Genomic DNA, 20,146 nt, shown 5'->3' with positions numbered 1-20,146 from the left:
TAAATATTTTATCATAAAAAAAATAAAAATACATATAAAGAAGATGGGGGAATAAGATGGCGCAAATGCCCATTCGGTTTAGTCGTAAAATACAATTTTGAATTTATTTTTTTCCAATTAAATCTACTCAAATATATTACAATACAAGTTTGCAAAAGCACAACGTCTAACAATATTCAGTTTTTAATATATTTAACAAAAGATAAGAAAAACAATTATTGCCGGAAAAGTCGGTGGTATCGAACCCATAACATAAAAACCCTAGATATATAAGGTTGGTTGATTCCCACTTTGCCAACATTCTGAATGATTTTTTAAATCAATATCAGATTTATTGATATTTTATTTTTTCAGTATCTTGTCCGACCGTGTATGGGCATTTTACACGCCTTATCCACCCATCTACATAGATTTTTTGTTCAATCAAATACTTAAAGCAAAGATAGATTTATTTGTCCTTCAAAATAAATCATTAAAAGTCCTAAAACTTTTATCCCATTGATGCACGATCGGGAACAAAATATCAAACACTGCAAATGAACATCATACGACTTTGTAATTCTGATTAAATCAGATCACACATACATTTTCTGACGAAATCGATTGAAGTTTTTGTGATCACAGAAATTAATCTTAATACCACAGTCACTGCCTGGTTTTAACAAAGTTAAATAAGATTTTTAAATTGAATCTCACCAGATTTCTTATGATCAGGAGTCCACCATATAAATGTATGCTCGTAGTTTACTTTCAATTATAGTCTATATGTAGGTGTAAACTCTCCGAGGTTTAATTCAACACAATCATTTATTAATAAATAAAGCTGTTTATATATTTACGAGCTTTGCCTGAAAGTTTTAAATCTCTGCGACTGGTTTTATCCAGAACAATGAATTCATGCTTCCAACGTACACTTTGTTACTCTAATTGACTCATTTGACAGTAATCTTCGATTTTGGCTAGATCATTAAAAGGCCCGTTTTGTAACATTGTTTTATGAAATCGTGCACTGTTAACTACAGTGCACCTCAGCTTTTATTTTCATATGCTGACCTTTAATATTCAATATCTAAGTGCTTGTATAAACCCTATTATTATTTTTATACTGTTTCCTACTTTTATTTATCTTGGTTGAAACAAATTTAAGTGCTAATGTATTATCTAAGCTGATAACATAAAAAAAAAAGTTTGAAAAGTTAAATGTTATGATATCTAAAATTGCACTAAAGGAATATATTCAACCATTACCATGATATTCTGGACAGCAAGATACTTTATTTTGATAATAATCCCCCCCCCCCCCCCCGCACCCCCCCCCCCCTTCCCTGCCCGCCCTTCCTCCATTTTTTTTGTTAAAAACGACACAAGGTATAAAATAAAATCTAGTTCCTTTCAAAGAGATGCATGCGTTCAAATGATTAAGGGGGACAACTGGAAATCGACGGATCATTTTTATCTTGCCAAAGTCTTTGAAATTTATGTGAAAAAAAACTTTCTTTATCGATTACCCCAAAAAATCCCATTGATTTCTAAAACTCACTACAAGGTTTCATTTTTTCTTTAAAATCAGCCATGCACGAACTGGCACGTGGGGGGGGGGGGGGGGGTATCGTAGGGGGGGGGGGGGTATCAAAGACGTGGTGCTATCGTTAGTACGTATAAGGTATATGGTCATATATTTTAAGGCATTAAAATTTGAACATATTCCTTTATCGTTATTCAAAGCTCTCCCTCTAAATCCCCTGTCACACCGGAGCTACGTCATCACGGCCTTAAATAATGTAAAACGCCAAGGTAAACGCCGTAGACCTTCTACAGTGCCGTAAAAACGCAACAACATCTACGTTCGTCGCTGTGGGGTCGCCTAGAACATTTTAGAACGCCATGCGACGGCGCGCACTTTGAACATACACAAAGTGCGCGCCGTGGCTCTGCGTTCTGAAAAAAAACGCCGTAGAAGCGTAGTGAAGTCGCAGTGACAATGCCATAAGGTTTCCAACAGCGCCACGATAGCTCCGTTCGGGCGCTCAAGGAATGCAGCTAATCGCAGTGTAGACGCAGTGATAAGTCAATTGCGCTTGCACGGAGACCTTTCGGAGTCCTTTGGGATCTCACTGCATCTCTCTTGCGCTCTCACTGCGCATCCACAGCGTTTAAACGAGTTGTTTTTCATTTGGTTGTGTTCACACAGCGACCCCAAAGAGCTGTTGCTGCGTTCATCGCGCTCTCATCACGTTTCTTCTGCGCTTATTAGCGTTTGTACCGCGCTCCCACGGCGTCTCTAGTGCGTTGTCGTAAAGACCACGAAAACTCGAAAAACGGCTGTTGTACAATAGCAAGTGATGTAGTATTTATCAAACTGGATGTGGATGACTATGTTAAAAGTAGCATTTGATAATATTCCAGGACCTATCAAAGGACATAGATGAAATTTATGTCATTTGGTTCCGATGTTTTCACATTTTTTCTATGTTTCTAACAACTATTAACGGATCTTTTTTGTAGATCTAACTACTAAGAGTTTTGTCCTAGTCCTTCACAAATTATTTAGAAGTAGTTGCCTTTCAATTACAATGTAACTATTCATCAAAACAAAACAATATTTTATCATTTATTTACTAGTTTTAATTTTTGTTTGTTTCCAATACAATTGTGCAAATTAACATTAATCTACCAAGAAGTAAAGAACGTCTTGTGAACGCAGTCAGCGCGCAGAGCACGCCGTGGACGCGCGGTAAAAACTCCTAGCACGCCATGAGCGCTCGGCGGACGCTCAGCGAGAGCGCAGTCAATCGCCAAAATCGTGACCATGCCCCTTTAATGAGATCAATATAGCATAAAAATGGCTGCGACCACCCCGCCCCCTTAATAAGGTGTATGAGCAGATGGAAGTCCTTTGAGAACAACGGCATTTAGAGTTTTACGACAATTTGACAATAAGAAAAGAACCAATGACCTAGTTACGAAACCCCGGAATTGATTTTGTCGGAGCAAAACCCTTAATGATTATGTCCAATCTTGATCATTTTGAGGTTTATTGTCGAATAAATATCTGGCCCAAAGCAACAATTAGAATACAGCAGAGTACTAAATATATTTTATGAGAAACCTTGCGAAGTGAATATATATTTAATATCTAAAGGCATTTCACTATAAATTTTTCACCACATTGTTTATAATCATTAATATTCTATGTTGGCTAAATCAACAAAACCAAAAATCTACTATTTGCAATGCATTGATTCTAGATAATTGAAAGGATATTTTTTATTAATTAGCCAATATCTAGAGTTACTTATCCCGATCCTTGCTTTTTATCTTGGTTTGATGCTAAGTCATTAAAATTTCTCGTTTAGATTAAACAGAACCACTTGAACGTCAGGGAAAATCGTTTTAATAATCTTTTGAAGGTTCTGCCTTAAGCAAAGCCCTTTTTAAAAAATCATGATAACCTTTTAGAAATAAACAAATAGTGCAAAGCTAGAACACACGAAGAAGTTCACTTCAAAAATGTCTTCGTGACATACAATTTGTCCATATTCTATATTTATAGATTAAGACAGTTTGCCAATAAACTGAACAGTGCTGAACCTAAGTAACTGCTTACACATTTGGTATTTCAACACTTATGATGTAATGTCCGTAAACTATATTTGAATTTTACATGGTGAGTAATTTTTGTAATATTAATTAAAAACCTTCTTTTATTTTCCATAAACCAGCCCGAAATAGCAATCAAAGTACTGAAAGTACTGAAAGCCGGACTCTTTTGATGTGTCTTTATGCATATTGTGTAGTAAAGACTGAAAATCTCTCTCTCTATCTCTCTCTCTCTCCGTCTCTCCATTTCTCTCTCTCTCTCTCTCTCTCTCTCTCTCTCTCTCTCTCTCTCTCTCTCTCTCTCATATGCTTTCAATGTCGGCAAAGCGTCAGAGAGCGACCACATTTTGTAAGCGGTTATAAACAAAAATATGTCTGTCTAGCAGAAAAAAATTCAACAGTTGCTGCTTTGAATTTTGCAACAAGCGTTATAAATCCAATACCCATTTCTTCAATGCACAGCAAAGTAGTTCATGGAAATTCATGCGCATTGTATGTGTCCAAAATGCATAGTCTTATTTTTAAAACACGTATTTAATAAGAAAACTAAAAAAGATAGAAAATTCTCTTGATATTAAAAAAAAGAAGACAAAACGTGGCTCTTTGTGTAACTATTTGGTGTAGCGGAAGCTTTTACTTTGACGCTGTTTGGTTTTTTGTTTACTTTTGAAGTTGTGCTATTTATAGTAACATTGGCAATTTGCCTGCCTACAGCCAGGAGAGTCCGGCTAAAAATGAAAATATAGATGGTGGACACGCTTTGGCGGATCCAGATTAGTGGTAGTAAGCATCAAAATATATACTTGCAAAGAAATAATATTGAATATTTAGGTAAAGAGTGAATATATTTAGTAGGATCTTATTTAGGGTTTACATATAAATTAAGATTTGGCAGATGTTGGATAATTAAAATTAGCCAATTCGTTTCTTGAAAGCGCGATTTCAGTTTCATTGGATAGAAAGCAATCGCAACTTCTCGGGTTTTTCCGAGCTTGCCGGAAAGACACGAGAAGTTGCGATTGGATAGAAAGCTTGCGAAGCGCGACCTCTGGTGAGAGAAAAGAATAGAATTTTCCAGAACGGGGTAACCAAGAACGCGGGTTGACTAATAAATGGCTTGGTGAAAAGGGTAGAAGCTACCTTGGATCGTACATCTTTGGTAATATAAACAAGTTGATGAATAAAATGAAACAATTTGATGCAATTTTAGTATTGATGGAAAAACAATTTCCAGAGCGGGGTACCCAGGAATGCGGATGCTTCGGAACGGATTACTTTTAGTTTGAAATACGCAAATATAATTTATATGCATTCACAAGCGTTTATTTTTATTTCAGACATTTTTAAACCACGACAAATTGGCTGTAAACCTTATACATTTTGTAAACAATGAAGAAATTAAGACCCCCTTCCCAAAATTGTTTTATCTCTGAAACTCTCTATGGGGACATTGATTGAGATTTTAGTACTTTTCAGTTTAGAATTTTCATCCCTTGGTGCTCGCTTCTCTAAATATATCAAGCCATCGTTTGTTTTGTTTTTTTTATTTTAAAGAATAGATTAAGAAAGCAAAGCAATTTTAAAAGAAAATTTTCGGACACAGTTTATACAACAATGAACAATAAATATTGTTCAACATATTAGCATTGTATCATATCAATCAATGTGTAAAATGTTAATTCTCTCGCTTATGCGGGATGCCACTCAGTGTATTATATGTATGTAAGATATCCTCGTGTATTGTAACCAGAAGACCACAACCCCCACCCCACCCCCACCCACCCCCTCACACACACACACCGACTAGTTTTGAGAATAACTATTTCGTATATCTAAATTAAACATGTTTGAAGCTAATTGCACCTCTCCCTTCTCCTTTTCCCGGTGAGTAAAAAACTATACAAATGTTATTAAATTTTGAATCAAGAAACCATGTTTTAATGGGGAAAAAATGAAAAAAAGAAAAAAAAAAGAAACTAGATATAGAAAAGAATTCAAATTAACTTAAAAGAAAAGTTATAGGACTGTAAGGGTTCGTTTCGAATACTTGTATTCACGGTGCTAGTCAGGCACGGAGCATCGTTTTTGAAAGGGGGGAGGCAGACTCATCCAAAAAAATCTTGACAAGCAAAAAAAAAAGGGGGGGGGGGGGAGAAAAGGTTACTTTCTAAAAATCCTGAAAATCCTAATCCATGGAGGGAATTTGCAGCAAGTTTACCTTACACTTTAATTTCACTGTTTATTTTTACACGGTTCCATAAAAGTGTGGCGGGACTCCTTGTTTCAATTTTTTGTATGTAAATTTAAGAAAATTCTTTGCTGGGCATAAAAAAGAATAGACTTTAACAAATACACGAAAGTAGATAAACTGAACAAACATTGATCCAAGAGAACAAAGGATGCCATTACGTCATATATGGTTTTTTTTTAAAGATTAAGCTTAGCTATTTATTGAATTTTATTCCCTCGGAACCTATATTCTGCAGTCATTATATTCATATGAAATTGTGACATTTCAATTGAGGCAAGCTGGTGAGATTAAACGTAATTTCTAAGTTAAGAGGAACCCTTACCTTAATGCGGGGGGTTAAGTGTTCCCTGGACCTTCTTAATTAGCTCTGAATTCACTTTTTACATATAGGTACTCCATTTACAATCGCTCTTTAAACACCTTGAGTACACGCACAACAATTGGTCGTTCTGATCCCTAGTGAAAACAGACCGTGTGTACAATGTGTATATATATGTACGCATTGTGGCATTTTAAATCTGGTGAATTATTGTATGCCGGGTAGTGCATTGAGACAGCATCTTTGTTTGGAGTCCCATAAATCAGCTCATTCCAGTAATGGGCATTGATTTTTCCCTCAGTGTTGGGGTGTGAAGTACGACAACGGAATGTTTAAATCTAAACTCACCCCCAGATGAATACGTCAACAAAAATATAATTAATACCCATAACGTCGGTATTAGGGTATGTAAATAGCGGACGACGGATATAATTAAAAGTACACAATATATTGAGTATATGCATAATCCCCGTGTCATTAATTAATATAGAGTCCTATGGGACATGGTTACAAACCAAAATACGGATCTTTGCTTTTATTGTATCCGCATGCACAACTTGTCTGGCAAAAGGAACGTTGCAATCTCGTTTACTTTAAGTAAACGAACCACCATGGACGATGTCTATGCAGGTCTTTACCCCACCAACAAGTCTTCTCCACGTCTGGGGGTCTCTTACAACATGCCCAGCTTGAGCTGGTCCATTGTCAATAGGGCCTCATATCGAAAGTTTGCATTTCTACATATATAACAAAGCTTTTTCGCTATTCAAGAACTACTGTTCAACAAAATAGCAGAATTTGGATTGTATTGCCCTTTGACAAGGCTATAAGATTTTTCCCGGGAAAGATGAAAGTGTTGTGGAAATTTGTCATCCTCGTTTTACAAACAAATGACCAAAAAGACAGACGAACGGACGGACAGCCTAAAAGACAGACGGATGGACAAACAAAGAGAAGGACGGACGGACAGACAACAAGACGGACATGCAATCAAAAAGACGGACAAAGAAACAGAAAAGCAACATACTGCAAAACATAATCCCAATATCCCCAATTAGTGGTTATAGCAGTATAGTATTACTCTCCTGACATATCGACAATTGCGTTATTTTTTTATGTTGGTTTTATAGTTATACATTGTACCGGTATTTATATGTATATCGAAGGCTTTATATCGGGTATCGATTAAATTGAATACACAGTATACAGAGGTTAAGGTTCTCGTACGTTCAAGCAAGGTTCCTTCTTAAACGACGTTTTGTTACAGTACAGGAATTATTCCTCCGGTATACATAGCACTGTAATCTGTCATACATAGCACTATAATCTGTTATACATTACAGGACAGGAATTATTGCTCTGGTATACATATCACTGTAATCTGTTATACATTACAGGCCAGGAACTATTCCCCTGGTATACATAGCACTGTAATCTGTTATACATTACAGGACAGGAATAATTCCTCCGGTATATTTAGCACTGTAATCTGTTATACATTTCAGGACAGGAATTATTGCTCTGGTATACATAGCACTGTAATCTGTTATACATAACAGGACAGGAATTATTGCTCCGGTATACATATCACTGTAATCTGTTATACATAAAAGGACAGGAATAATTCCTCTGGTTTACATAGCACTGTAATCTGTTATACATTACAGTACAGGAATTATTCCTCTGGTATACATATCACTGTAATCTGTTATACATTACAGGACAGGAATTATTCTTCCGGTATACATAGCACTGTAATCTGTTATACATTACAGTACAGGAATTATTCCTCTGGTATACATATCACTGTAATCTGTTATACATTACAGGACAGGAATTATTCCTCTGGTATACATAGCACTGTAATCTGTTATACATTACAGGACAGGAACTATTCCCCTGGTATACATAGCACTGTAATCTGTTATACATTACAGTACAGGAATAATTCCTCTGGTATACATAGCACTGTAATCTGTTATACATTACAGTACAGGAATAATTCCTCTGGTATACATATCACTGTAATCTGTTATACATTACAGTTCAGGAATAATTCCTCTGGTATACATAGCACTGTAATCTGTTATACATTACAGGACAGGAATTATTCCTTCGGTATACATAGCACTGTAATCTGTTAAACAATACAGGACAGGAATTATTCCCCTGGTATACATATCACTGTAATCTGTTATACATTACAGGACAGGAATTATTCCTCTGGTATACATAGCACTGTAATCTGTTATACATTACAGGACAGGAATTATTCCTCTGGTATACATAGCACTGTAATCTGTTAAACAATACAGGACAGGAATTATTCCTCTGGTATACATATCACTGTAATCTGTTATACATTACAGGACAGGAATAATTCCTCTGGTATACATAGCACTGTAATCTGTTATACATTACAGGACAGGAACTATTCCCCTGGTATACATATCACTGTAATCTGTTATACATTACAGTACAGGAATTATTCCTCTGGTATACATATCACTGTAATCTGTTATACATTGCAGGACAGGAACTATTCCTCTGGTATACATATCACTGTAATCTGTTATACATTACAGTACAGGAATTATTCCTCTGGTATACATATCACTGTAATCTGTTATACATTGCAGGACAGGAACTATTCCCCTGGTATACATAGCACTGTAATCTGTTATACATTACATGACAGGAATTATTGCTCTGGTATACATAACACTGTAATCTGTTATACATTGCAGTACAGGAATTATTCCTCTGGTATACATAGCACTGTAATCTGTTATACATTACAGTACAGGTATTATTCCTCTGGTATACATAGCACTGTAATCTGTTATACATAACAGGACAGGAATTATTGCTCTGGTATACATAACACTGTAATCTGTTATACATTACAGTACAGGAATTATTCCTCTGGTATACATAGCACTGTAATCTGTTATACATTACAGGACAGGAATTATTCCTCTGGTATACATAACACTGTAATCTGTTATACATTACAGGACAGGAATAATTCCTCTGGTATACATAGCACTGTAATCTGTTTTACAATACAGGACAGGAATTATTCCTCTGGTATACATGGCACTGTAATCTGTTATACATTACAGTACAGGAATTATTCCTCTGGTATACATAGCACTGTAATCTGTTATACATTACAGGACATGAATTATTCCTCTGGTATACATAGCACTGTAATATGTTATACATTACAGTGCAGGAATTATTCCTCCGGTATACATAGCACTGTAATCTGTTATAAATTACAGGACAGGAATTATTGCTTTGATATACATAACACTGTAATCTGTTATACATTACAGGACATGAGTAATTCCTCTGGTATACATAGCACTGTAATCTGTTATACATTACAGGACAGAAATTTATTCTCCGGTATACATAGCACTGTAATCTGTTATACATTACAGGACAGGAATTATTCCCCTGGTATACATATCACTGTAATCTGTTATACATTACAGGACAGGAATTATTCCTCTGGCATACATATCACTGTAATCTTTAATACATTACAGTACAGGAATTATTCCTCCGGTATACATAGCACTGTAATCTGTTATACATTACAGTACAGGAATTATTCCTCTGGCATACATATCACTGTAATCTTTAATACATTACAGTACAGGAATTATTCCTCCGGTATACATAGCACTGTAATCTGTTATACATTACATGACAGGAATTATTCCTCTGGCATACATATCACTGTAATCTTTAATACATTACAGTACAGGAATTATTCCTCCGGTATACATAGCACTGTAATCTGTTATACATATCACTGTAATCTGTTATACATTGCAGGACAGAAATTATTCCTCTGGTATATATAGCACTGTAATCTGTTATACATTACAGGACAGGAATTATTCCTCTGGTATACATAGCACTGTAATCTGTTATACATTACAGGACAGGAATTATTCCTCTGGTATACATAGCACTGTAATCTGTTATACATTACAGTTCAGGAATAATTCCTCTGGTATACATAGCACTGTAATCTGTTATACATTACAGGACAGGAATAATTCCTCTGGTATACATAGCACTGTAATCTGTCATACATAGCACTGTAATCTGTTATACATAGCACCAGGCTTGGGGTAATGCTAAATGTAATGGTAATGGATTGCAATGCATTACATGTCTTCAAAGTAATGCTTGTAATGTGTAATGCCACAAAATTAGCATTACAAATAATGGTAATGTAATTCATTACTTTTCAAAATTTAGTGTAATGCTGACATTACATGGCATTACTTTGCATTACTATGCTTATTTATGAATGTTCACTTTAAAAAATGTGATGCATAAATGAATAGCTGAAATTGAATTTGAATAATTTTATTATAAAGAATAAAGAAATAATTCTTGAAATAAAAATGTTTTAGATGTATTATTGAAAAAGATTTATAAAAATTCATTTTTAAATTGTTCATATTACTAGATATAACAACACAGTTTCATAACATTTTTATGAGTGTTGTTATTTAGAGTTTTAAATCATTTAAACAATTTACTCCAATTATTAGTTTGCACTTCAGTAAAGATGTGTCAACAACACACTATGCCCCCAGGATAACCTAAGTATCAAAACAATCTATTGTTATCAGAAGTGCTATACACCCCAATCCCCTTCCCTACGCCATGTCCCAATAGAATAGAGGACAGACATGCACCTGGAATAAACTAAACTGTCCATCCATGATGAAAATCAAAATCACTTTCAATATTATAACCCATTTGAAAATAATTTACTCTCTCTCTCTCTCTCTCTCTCTCTCTCTCTCTCTCTCTCTCTCTCTCTCTCTCTGTTGTATATTATGCCCCAGCCACACATTCACGGATTAAATGCCGGATTAGCTACGGAAGCGATCCGGAATCATTCGTGGCGATATGTATTGACCCGTGGCTTTTCCGTCTGTTATCGTATCCAAACGTAGCAATACTTGTATAGCTGCGACAATTTTTGAACATGTTCAAAATTCCACTACGGATGAAACCACCGTAGTACTTCCTTAGAAAATCTTACTAAACCGTTTTAGAACGTAGAAGTCCGTTTAAACTCCATATAAATCCGTAGTAATTCGTATGTATCAGTTTGTATCAATTCCGTAGTGCATCCGTACTAACTCCGTATCATTAGATTTTCCGGTGTCAACCGTGGAAAATATTCCGTAGTAGAACCTAGGAGTTGATCTGTGAATGTGTGACTGGGGCATTAACGATTATTTGATTTTCCGGTGTCAACCGTGGAGTTGATCCGCGAATGTGTGACTGGGGCATTAGTTTGGACTTTAGAAAATATAAGATTAGTGTATTTTTTCTATTTTTACACTTAATATATCCTAAGATAAAGATTATCAAACAATCTTTCAGTCCCAGCTCATGCGCGGATCCAGAAAATTTTTCCAGGGGGGGTCCGAAGGATAATTGTGTTTGCCAGGGGGGGTCCGAGGCATATTTTCGCGATAATTTTACTATGTAAATTTAATAAATTTTCATTTTCCAGGGGGGTCGGGACCCCCCCGACCCCCCCTCTAGATCCGCGCATGCCAGCTTCCACTGCTCCTGTAGACGTTTATTTAGTATAGCTGGGAAGATTTCAAACTAATAGCATGCAGGTTAAAAGATGAAACCTTTGAAACTTTGATCATAAAGTGCAACAGCAATCTTTTGTGTTAAAGTGTCCTCAGCATAAAGAAACCCTCTGTTGATAGATTAATACAATACAATAGAAGTGTCCAAAATTATAAAAATTATAAAAATTTGTGTAATCTGGGAAAATATGTCTATTTAGCTTTTTAACAACGGCAACATAATTCCATAAAGTGTTCTCTATTATGCATGAATTCTGTGTCGACATTGTATCATGCCAAATGTCTATAATATATCTTTTTCCTTAATATGTAATATGTTGTTTATAATGCCACAAGATGATATATATTGAGCAAAAAAAGAATGACTCTTGTATATATAGTCATTGAATTTGAACCTGATACTGAACATATGTTAAAGAGTGTTTTATATTTGAAACATTTGCAAAAACTCTTTATTAGCTTTACTTTTTTAAAACAAAGTAATGGTAATGGTTATGCATTACTTTACTCATGTAATGGTTATGTAATGCATTACTTCAAGAAAACCAAGTAATGGTAATGGTAATTTAATGCCCAAATTCATGAAGTAATGGTAATGTAATGCATTACTTTACAATGTAATTCGCCCCAAACCTGCATATCTGTAATCTGTTATACATTTGTGAATGAATGACACTCAATTTATTCTCACAGCAGTGTCGAGACAAATAAATTATTAGACATAGACATTTGTCTACGCTTATCATAATGAGTCAGCGCTGATCCTACTGCAGATCATTTCATTTCAATACAACACAATGTCAAACATCAAAAATGTTAAAAGTGTACGTCCATGCATATAATATAAAAACATTATCTGATTATTATAATATTTCAAATTCATGACTCGGTAAGAAAATACAGTTTTTCGTTAGGGAAGGTGTGTTTGATGGGGAATAGACCAATGTAAAGATGTTCGTGATTTTTTTATTAATAATAAATAAGTGAAAAAAGATGAGGGGAGGGGTTGTATAATACTAGTGTTAGTATCCCGGTACTAAGATTCGATCGAATAGATCTCAGAACGCAAATAAGAATTCAAAGATTAAAAGATAAGCACGAGGGAGGCTTAATGTCACGTGACACATCGTGATAAACTTTAATCTTCAAATGAAATTTGTTGTGTATTAAATATTTGCCATGGAGGTAAGATCAGCTATTCGCCATATTAAGAATTAATCCGTTAGGATATTTTCATGCCTGATATAATTTTTGGTCGTAATTTAGGTCATAAACTAGGCCAATCTAAGGTCACGGTTTAATTGTGAGAAAATAACCATCTGACGTTCTGGCACCAGTATACATGTTTAACAAAGACAAGTTGTGTGTGCTCTAGAATTAAATAGCATTCAGTTTTACATAAAAATAAATGGTTAATATCTAATTCAGTTTTCAAAGTTGAGTACATGCCATTTTGTTTACAATTTTGTTTTCAAAGACAACAAAGTTAATGAAATGATGGTGGTTGTTCAGAGTCCGAAGAACAAAGTCAGTTTACATGTACTTAGTTCCACAGGTTCTTAATCTCTATTTTACCTTTCATTACATAAAAATGCATGGAAAAACGAGAGCAATCTACACTCCTCGAAAAATGCAGTAAAACATGGATATAATGAATACGGCAAGAATGAATTCGCTGACAGAGGAGTCCGTCTTATAAAATTATTACATGTAACACGCACGAAATACGTCAAATAACGTATCAACATTGTACGTCTATATGGCACTGCGCAATGAGTGTGTGTTTCTGTTTTCAATTATTTGGTCTTGATCCGATTCAAGTTTGTATGTATTAAAGTGGTCACACATTTTGTGATCTTGCATTGTAGATTGATGTTCCTTCTATTTTATATCAAAGGGCGGATCACTCTAATTAAACAAAAGTACCACGGTCCTAATACAGGGCAGTTACATTAAAGCAATCAGTAAAGTGGTCAGCAGGTTTTTTTTTAGTCATGAAGAGTTTGAAAATTTGATGAAAAATGAGTCTAAAATTGCATCAATACATAAATTATATAGCTCTCTCAAAATGCAGTGCCATGCCTGTCTGCCGCTCATAATGAGCAAAATCGTGAAAACAGATAGACGTAGCGCAAAAGGCGCTAAATATTATTCCCACTAATTTTAGTGCGTAAACAGTGTGCGGTTTTCTTATTATATGAACATTATGCGTCTTTGGTCTGAGATAAACTGTGACATCAATGTTGGATTTTCGACATAGTAAATCATTATCTAATAAGTTATTATATGTAACATTCTATACTATCTGAAGGGTTATATTTTAATTCTGAATTAATAATTTGCATCATGTCATAATCTTGCCATAATTATCCCGATTTCTCTCATTGATATTGTTCTTACATAGACCTGTTTATTTTCATTTATTAGTTTCAATGTCTCCTACTTTTCGTTGCGTTGCCTGATTTGGCAAACTCAGCCCACACGGCGACAGACGGCTTATACTTGGGGATAGGCTACAATTTAATCAAGGGGAATCCCGACGGAGGGGAATGGGCGAAGCTTGGGCAGGACCCGGGACTACAGCTGACAAGAAACATTTTGGAGACTGATATTGACGGAAACTCCTACATCAAGAGGACCTCGTACCCTCAGTGTACCCAGATGTCGTCCACCTCAGTCTTCTACGATCCGGAGTCCTACAAAGAATATCTCCTGCACTACATATCGTCCCCCGGTAGAGAACCGTCGTGACTTGCTTAAAAAAAATTAAATTTACTATAAATAGCTGAAATTAAAATCTTTTGACACCCTAATTCAATATTGATTGACTTTCCGCCATTTCTTACGTCATTTTCTTATGTAATCAAGTGTTGTCTTTAGTACATTTGTATTTTTAATTTGTAGATGGGAATGCACCAAAATTTTCATGGTCTGCCTTCTCTGCAAATCCATGTAAGTAAACACGTTAATTTCTTCACGTTTTGTACGAAAAGATGCATTATGAGCGTACACAATTTTTTTCTTGTATTAACACAAGGGAATAAATAATCAAAGGTCAGCTGTGTTATAAAATTTAGCTCCCATGAAAGGAGGCGCATTAAGCATTTTACTTAATACATGTGCCTTTCTTAGATCAGTTGAAATTTTTGGCGGGGTTTTTATTCATCTTTGACTAAAATTAATATTCGACAAAAATTATTATGATTGCAGTGTACCAGGACATCAAACAAAGAACCTTGTCCCAACATGATGTCTTCCGGGACGAAATTACCTCATGTACATCTGAGCATGCGCGATACGTACATCCGATTGTTCCCGTTGAGCGGAACTTGGTTTCCAATGAGTTTTCTCACGATGTTTGTAAACTTCCGCTGACGTATGATCGGGATTCCTACCGAAGCTTCTTGGACAGATGGGGAACGGTTAGATCTTTGATTTCGGAAATTACACCCCCTTTCCCCCGAAAATAATGCTACTTTATCAGTCAATTTTTAATCCTACGAATGCTAGTATATCATATGTATAAAAATGCTCGTTTGCACATTTTGAAAAACTATATACATACATAGGTGTGGAGGACCATCACCACAATCAGATTAAATATATCCCCAAACGTTTTTGTGTCAAAACAATTAATTATTAATTTATATAATACTTTAAGCAATCATTTCGATCTGCTTTCAAAAATAAGCTTTATAGACATATCGACTACTTACTAGTAATCAATATAACGACCATTGTCGTCACACCTTCGTCATTATCATTGCAGCACGTCACTATGGAGGTAGACCTGGGTATACGTAATGTGTCTAGACACCGGCTGTCTATTTCAGACCTAGCTACCTACCTACTAGATTCGGCAAGTTCGTTTTAGTGTCTACATTTCGTCTCTTAAAAGTTTACACATTACAATATAACAAATTAACAATGAGAATCTAATGCCAATTGTGTCTCTCATGAACTCTTAAACGAAATTACATGTACACTGTACGTGATGCTTACTGAAAATTAACGCAAAACTAAGTATCTAGATTTAGTAAATCCCGAGTGAGACACATCGGTCCGCCATCTTACTCCTTCCATTTTGTCTCAGGGCCGTGATGGAGCTGCAGTATTACAAACAGAGGATCTCATGGGGTACGGCTCGGTCATCAAGTTGAACATGTCCAACATTCACCACAGCGACTTCCCTAAACTCCCCCACGGCGCCTCTCTCACCGAGTTCAGCACCGGTGCGCAAGTCCAGGCTCCTATTTCCTGGACTATGATTCCCATTTCTGACGTCATGGCGGAAGAATATTGGCGAGTGCAAGACAGTCTCGTCGACAGCGGGATTTGTCGAGAAATAAACCTGACCGTATGGAAAATGAATTTAGAGAGAGCACTGATTGATTACCCTTCACTCATAGGGGGCGAAGTCCCACCCCCATGTTAGTAGTACTAGATGATTGAATACCGTATTTCCGGGTTTTTTCACGTGTCACAAAATTTGCGAAAAGGGGTAAAATCTGTAACATTTTTAATTTGCGTCAGTCATTTTTTGCGATTTAAATTTTTTTTTGTAGAAAATGATACAAGATATAATTTATGTCTTTTTATTTTTTTTTAATTAGTTCAATCATTTGCGATTTAAAAGAGATCGTGAAAAAGCTAAAATTACCGGATATTTATAGACGAAATCGAATCTGTGTTTTTTTTTTCCTTTTTGTCCTGTATAATGTTTATAATCACTGTGTAATACTTTTTTCAAAGTGGAGATAAAGCTTCCAGTCACTTGGCCTTCTGGAACATACGGGCTGTACATGTCAACTTCCGGTTGTCCGACAGACCCAATAGGATTTGAAACCGGATTCGTGACACAAGATACGGAGGATCGCAGTAATTCAAACCAATGGTCGGGCGGGATACACATGACAGGTGACGCCCGGTATAATCGTGATCTCTCAATCATTGTGGGGAGCGAGGTTCTAATGAACAAACCCCTTTCATGGCTCTCATTTCCTTAAAACATTTATTCATTTTCAAAACCTTTTAAACACTTTAAGATCTTCTTCTTCCTCTTCTTCTTGCGGTAAAAATTAAATTTTGGGGATTTTAATCTTTCCCAGATTCGTGTGGATATAATATCAAGGATTTGCAAGAAAGATCCCATGTAATTAATTAATTGCATGGTTCGTTTCGTACACACATATAATGACATGGTTGTGTTTAAAGTGAGACTTACATGTAAAACATTGGAATTCGCCCATACTAAAACTCGCCCACTGACAAAAAGGGCGAAAAGGCGAAAATAAAATGGGGGGTGAATATTTCCCTGTACACATTTCCTTTTGGTGAGGATTACCTCGAAACCCGCATAATTTTAGTTTCCACGAATTTTAATGGTTATACAGTTTTCTCTGCAATCAATAATGTACGGGCATTGGTCTTGATTAATAAGAGAGAAATACAACTGTCTATAAACTATTTTATCAGGGCCATTAAATAATGACGCCATCACGACACGTTTCTGTGTGAAGCAGACGACAACCACCACGGAGTACAGCAGACCCTGGCCCAAGGGGAACTACTGCATCGCCAAGAAGTTTAACTGTCCCTCTGGTATTGTATTACACGCCCCCCCCCCCCCCCCCCCACACCTCTCAACAAAATAAAAATTTAATTCAATGCATGTTCTTTAATGGAAGCAATAATTTTTAGTAAAGATGATTTTTTTTTACAGTGTATAGTCATGAAAGTTTTATAGACTATTTAAAAGTAAATAACACGCATGTGATGAACCAGATATACTGTAATTTCACTTTCAATGACTGATATTTATTTCATTTCTATGGTACAGCTTTGAATATATTACTAATCACCAGGATGTTGCTTTATATGAATAGTAAAATACATGGATCTAACATTCTTTATCTTATAAATAACAGGATATTTATCTAGATATCTTATAAATTAATACATATGATTAAGAAATAGATATCTTAAATTACCAGGATTCAGCACCGGATATCTACACTGGGATGATGAAGATGGTAACAACGAGAACAGTCATGGCGGAATTCTGCCTGACGGTAGCTACACCACAAACACTGATATCTACTACTGCTGCAGGTACGTCCAATAGCCGATATCTGCCACTGCTGAAGGTAGGTACAAACAACGATATCTGCCACTGCTGAAGGTAGGTATAAACAACGATTTCTGCCACTGCTGAAGGTAGGTACAAACAACGATATCTTCCTCTGCTGAAGGTAGGTACAAACAACGATATCTACTACTGCTGCAGGTACGTACAAAAGCTGATATCTAATAATGCTGCAGGCAGGTATATTAGACGATATCTGCTACTGCTGCATGTACGTACAAAAGCTGATATCTACTACTGCTGCAGGTATGTATATTAGCCGATATCTGCTACTGCTGCAGGTACATGTACGCACAAACACCGATATCTACTGCTGTTGCGGGTAAGTACATTTCCCGATGTTTACTACTGCTATAGGTATCTAAACACTGATATCTACAACTGCTGAAAATAGGTACAAACTCCGATATCTACTACTGTTGCAGGTACTAGTATGTAAAACGCCGATATCTACTATTTCTGCAGGTACGTACAAACGCCGATATCTATTGCAGGTACTTACGAACACTGAAATCTACTACTAATGCAGGTACGTACAAACGCCAATATCTACTACTGTTGCAGGTACTAGTATGTACAAACGCCAATATCTACTACTGTTGCAGGTACTAGTATGTACAAACGCCATTATCTACTACTGTTGCAGGTACTAGTATGTACAAACGCCAATATCTACTACTGTTGCAGGTACTAGTATGTAAAACGCCGATATCTGCTATGTCTGCAGGTACGTACAAACGCCGATATCTATTGCAGGTACTTACGAACACTGAAATCTACTACTAATGCAGGTATTTACAAAAGCCAATATCTGATTTTTACCAAATTTTTCGAACACCGATAATACATGTATATCTTGCTATTAATTTCAAATATCGATTTTCTCTTCTGCTGCAAGTAGGTATTTACCAGTGAAGGGGGATTTTTACGTCCTCTACAGAGTGATCTGCGCATAGAATATCCAAAGTCATTGCTGCCACTTGGATTTTTTAAAAACTGTTCGGCGCCTAAATATATTTATCGTGTAGATTTTAAACAGTTAACCGAAAATCGGAAATCGGTCAGAGTATACTATATTACCGATAAGTATAACACGTTAGCGATTAGGTACAGAAGCGTATGAATCACAGACATTGGACATTAGATAATTGATATGGATATTGCATTGAATGAAATTGATTGTTTTTTTTTCTGTTTAACACAGACAAGATGGCCACACGCACTCCCAAATACTGATGCCGATCGACTCGCCATTTTATCTTCTGCGATTCACCAGTGATTGTCAACAGGTGCTTGGGATGCATGTTGCCGAAGAATTCATCTTCTTTGATGACGAGGATGGGGCGAATTCGGACAAATGCGGCGGTGCTCATCCGTTCGTGGATTCCGGTTGCAGCCATGCCAATATGAGGCTGCATTTCTGCTACTATAGCACAAAACCAAACCAGACCGAAATATCTATTCCCGGAATACTTGGTTGACACTGATGTTTTACTAATGTGTGAATAAATCTGAATCATTTGAGTGATTCTAACTGAATGATTCCATAAATATTGCAGAAACTTAAGATTTTTAAACTTTTTTTAATGTTGAATGTAAGATGCTAGTTGCAGGTCTGTAGCTCCCGGTCTGAAAAAATTCGGATGGACGACCTGGGGGCTACAGTGCCACCCATTGAAAAAATTGTGTATCTATTGCGCAAAAAATGTGCGCTAGTTTTGGACTGATTTACCTGATGATACGCAAATTCTGTGGGAAAAAAATAGTAACATAAAATCCTTCATGCAATTTACTACTGATATCGTCTCTTTTCTCGCCTGTCTTTTTCCGGAACACGCTACTGACCTTGGAAAATCAAGTATTTTGAATTTAAATCGAGATCAAGAGTCGCCATTTTTACATGTAAACAAACTGCACCACTTCAATTTACAGGGGTTGTTATGGTGTTTAAAAGACTATCAGAGGCAAGTGAAAAGACGATATCAGTGGTGAATTGCATAAAGAATGCAACAGAATCAAGATAGTTACAAACTTAAGCTAGATAGAAGTATTTAAAATAATCAATTATAGTTTGTGTTAGCTAGGTAGACAGAATTTGTACATTGAAACTTCTTTCCTATGCATGGATCTAAAGGGGATTGTCATGGTCCTTTCGTAACCTACAATGGCACTTCGGCCAAATT

The 20,146-nt window shown here is 36.0% G+C and overlaps 2 protein-coding genes across 4 annotated transcripts in view; one reads left to right on the top strand and one right to left on the bottom strand.

The window, feature by feature from the left end:
* LOC128184841 (glycine receptor subunit alpha-2-like) overlaps positions 1-20,146 on the bottom strand; it is a 35,382-nt gene that overhangs the window by 10,896 nt on the left and 4,340 nt on the right. The window contains exon 1 of one of the 3 annotated variants that reach the window (XM_052854459.1): positions 6,174-6,327. The exons of 1 other annotated variant lie outside the window; for it this stretch is intronic. The gene's annotated coding sequence lies outside the window, so the exon portion shown is untranslated. Of the gene's footprint in view, positions 1-696; positions 794-6,173; positions 6,328-20,146 lie in introns of those variants that run through there. One more of the 3 variants, XM_052854460.1, reaches the window with a different exon arrangement.
* LOC128184837 (uncharacterized) lies at positions 12,912-19,530 on the top strand. The gene is made up of 10 exons (XM_052854452.1): positions 12,912-13,003; positions 14,246-14,552; positions 14,723-14,770; positions 15,029-15,240; positions 15,588-15,677; positions 15,912-16,248; positions 16,571-16,735; positions 17,294-17,419; positions 17,812-17,929; positions 19,168-19,530. The coding sequence occupies exons 1-10, from the start codon at positions 12,998-13,000 to the stop codon at positions 19,442-19,444; spliced, it is 1,686 nt and encodes a 561-aa protein (XP_052710412.1). The 5' UTR covers positions 12,912-12,997; the 3' UTR covers positions 19,445-19,530.

Source organism: Crassostrea angulata, chromosome 5, assembly GCF_025612915.1.
Source record: "Crassostrea angulata isolate pt1a10 chromosome 5, ASM2561291v2, whole genome shotgun sequence".
Classification (NCBI taxonomy): domain Eukaryota; kingdom Metazoa; phylum Mollusca; class Bivalvia; order Ostreida; family Ostreidae; genus Magallana; species Magallana angulata.
Note: the sequence above shows the minus strand (reverse complement) of the source record. Positions and strands in the feature narration are given on the sequence as shown.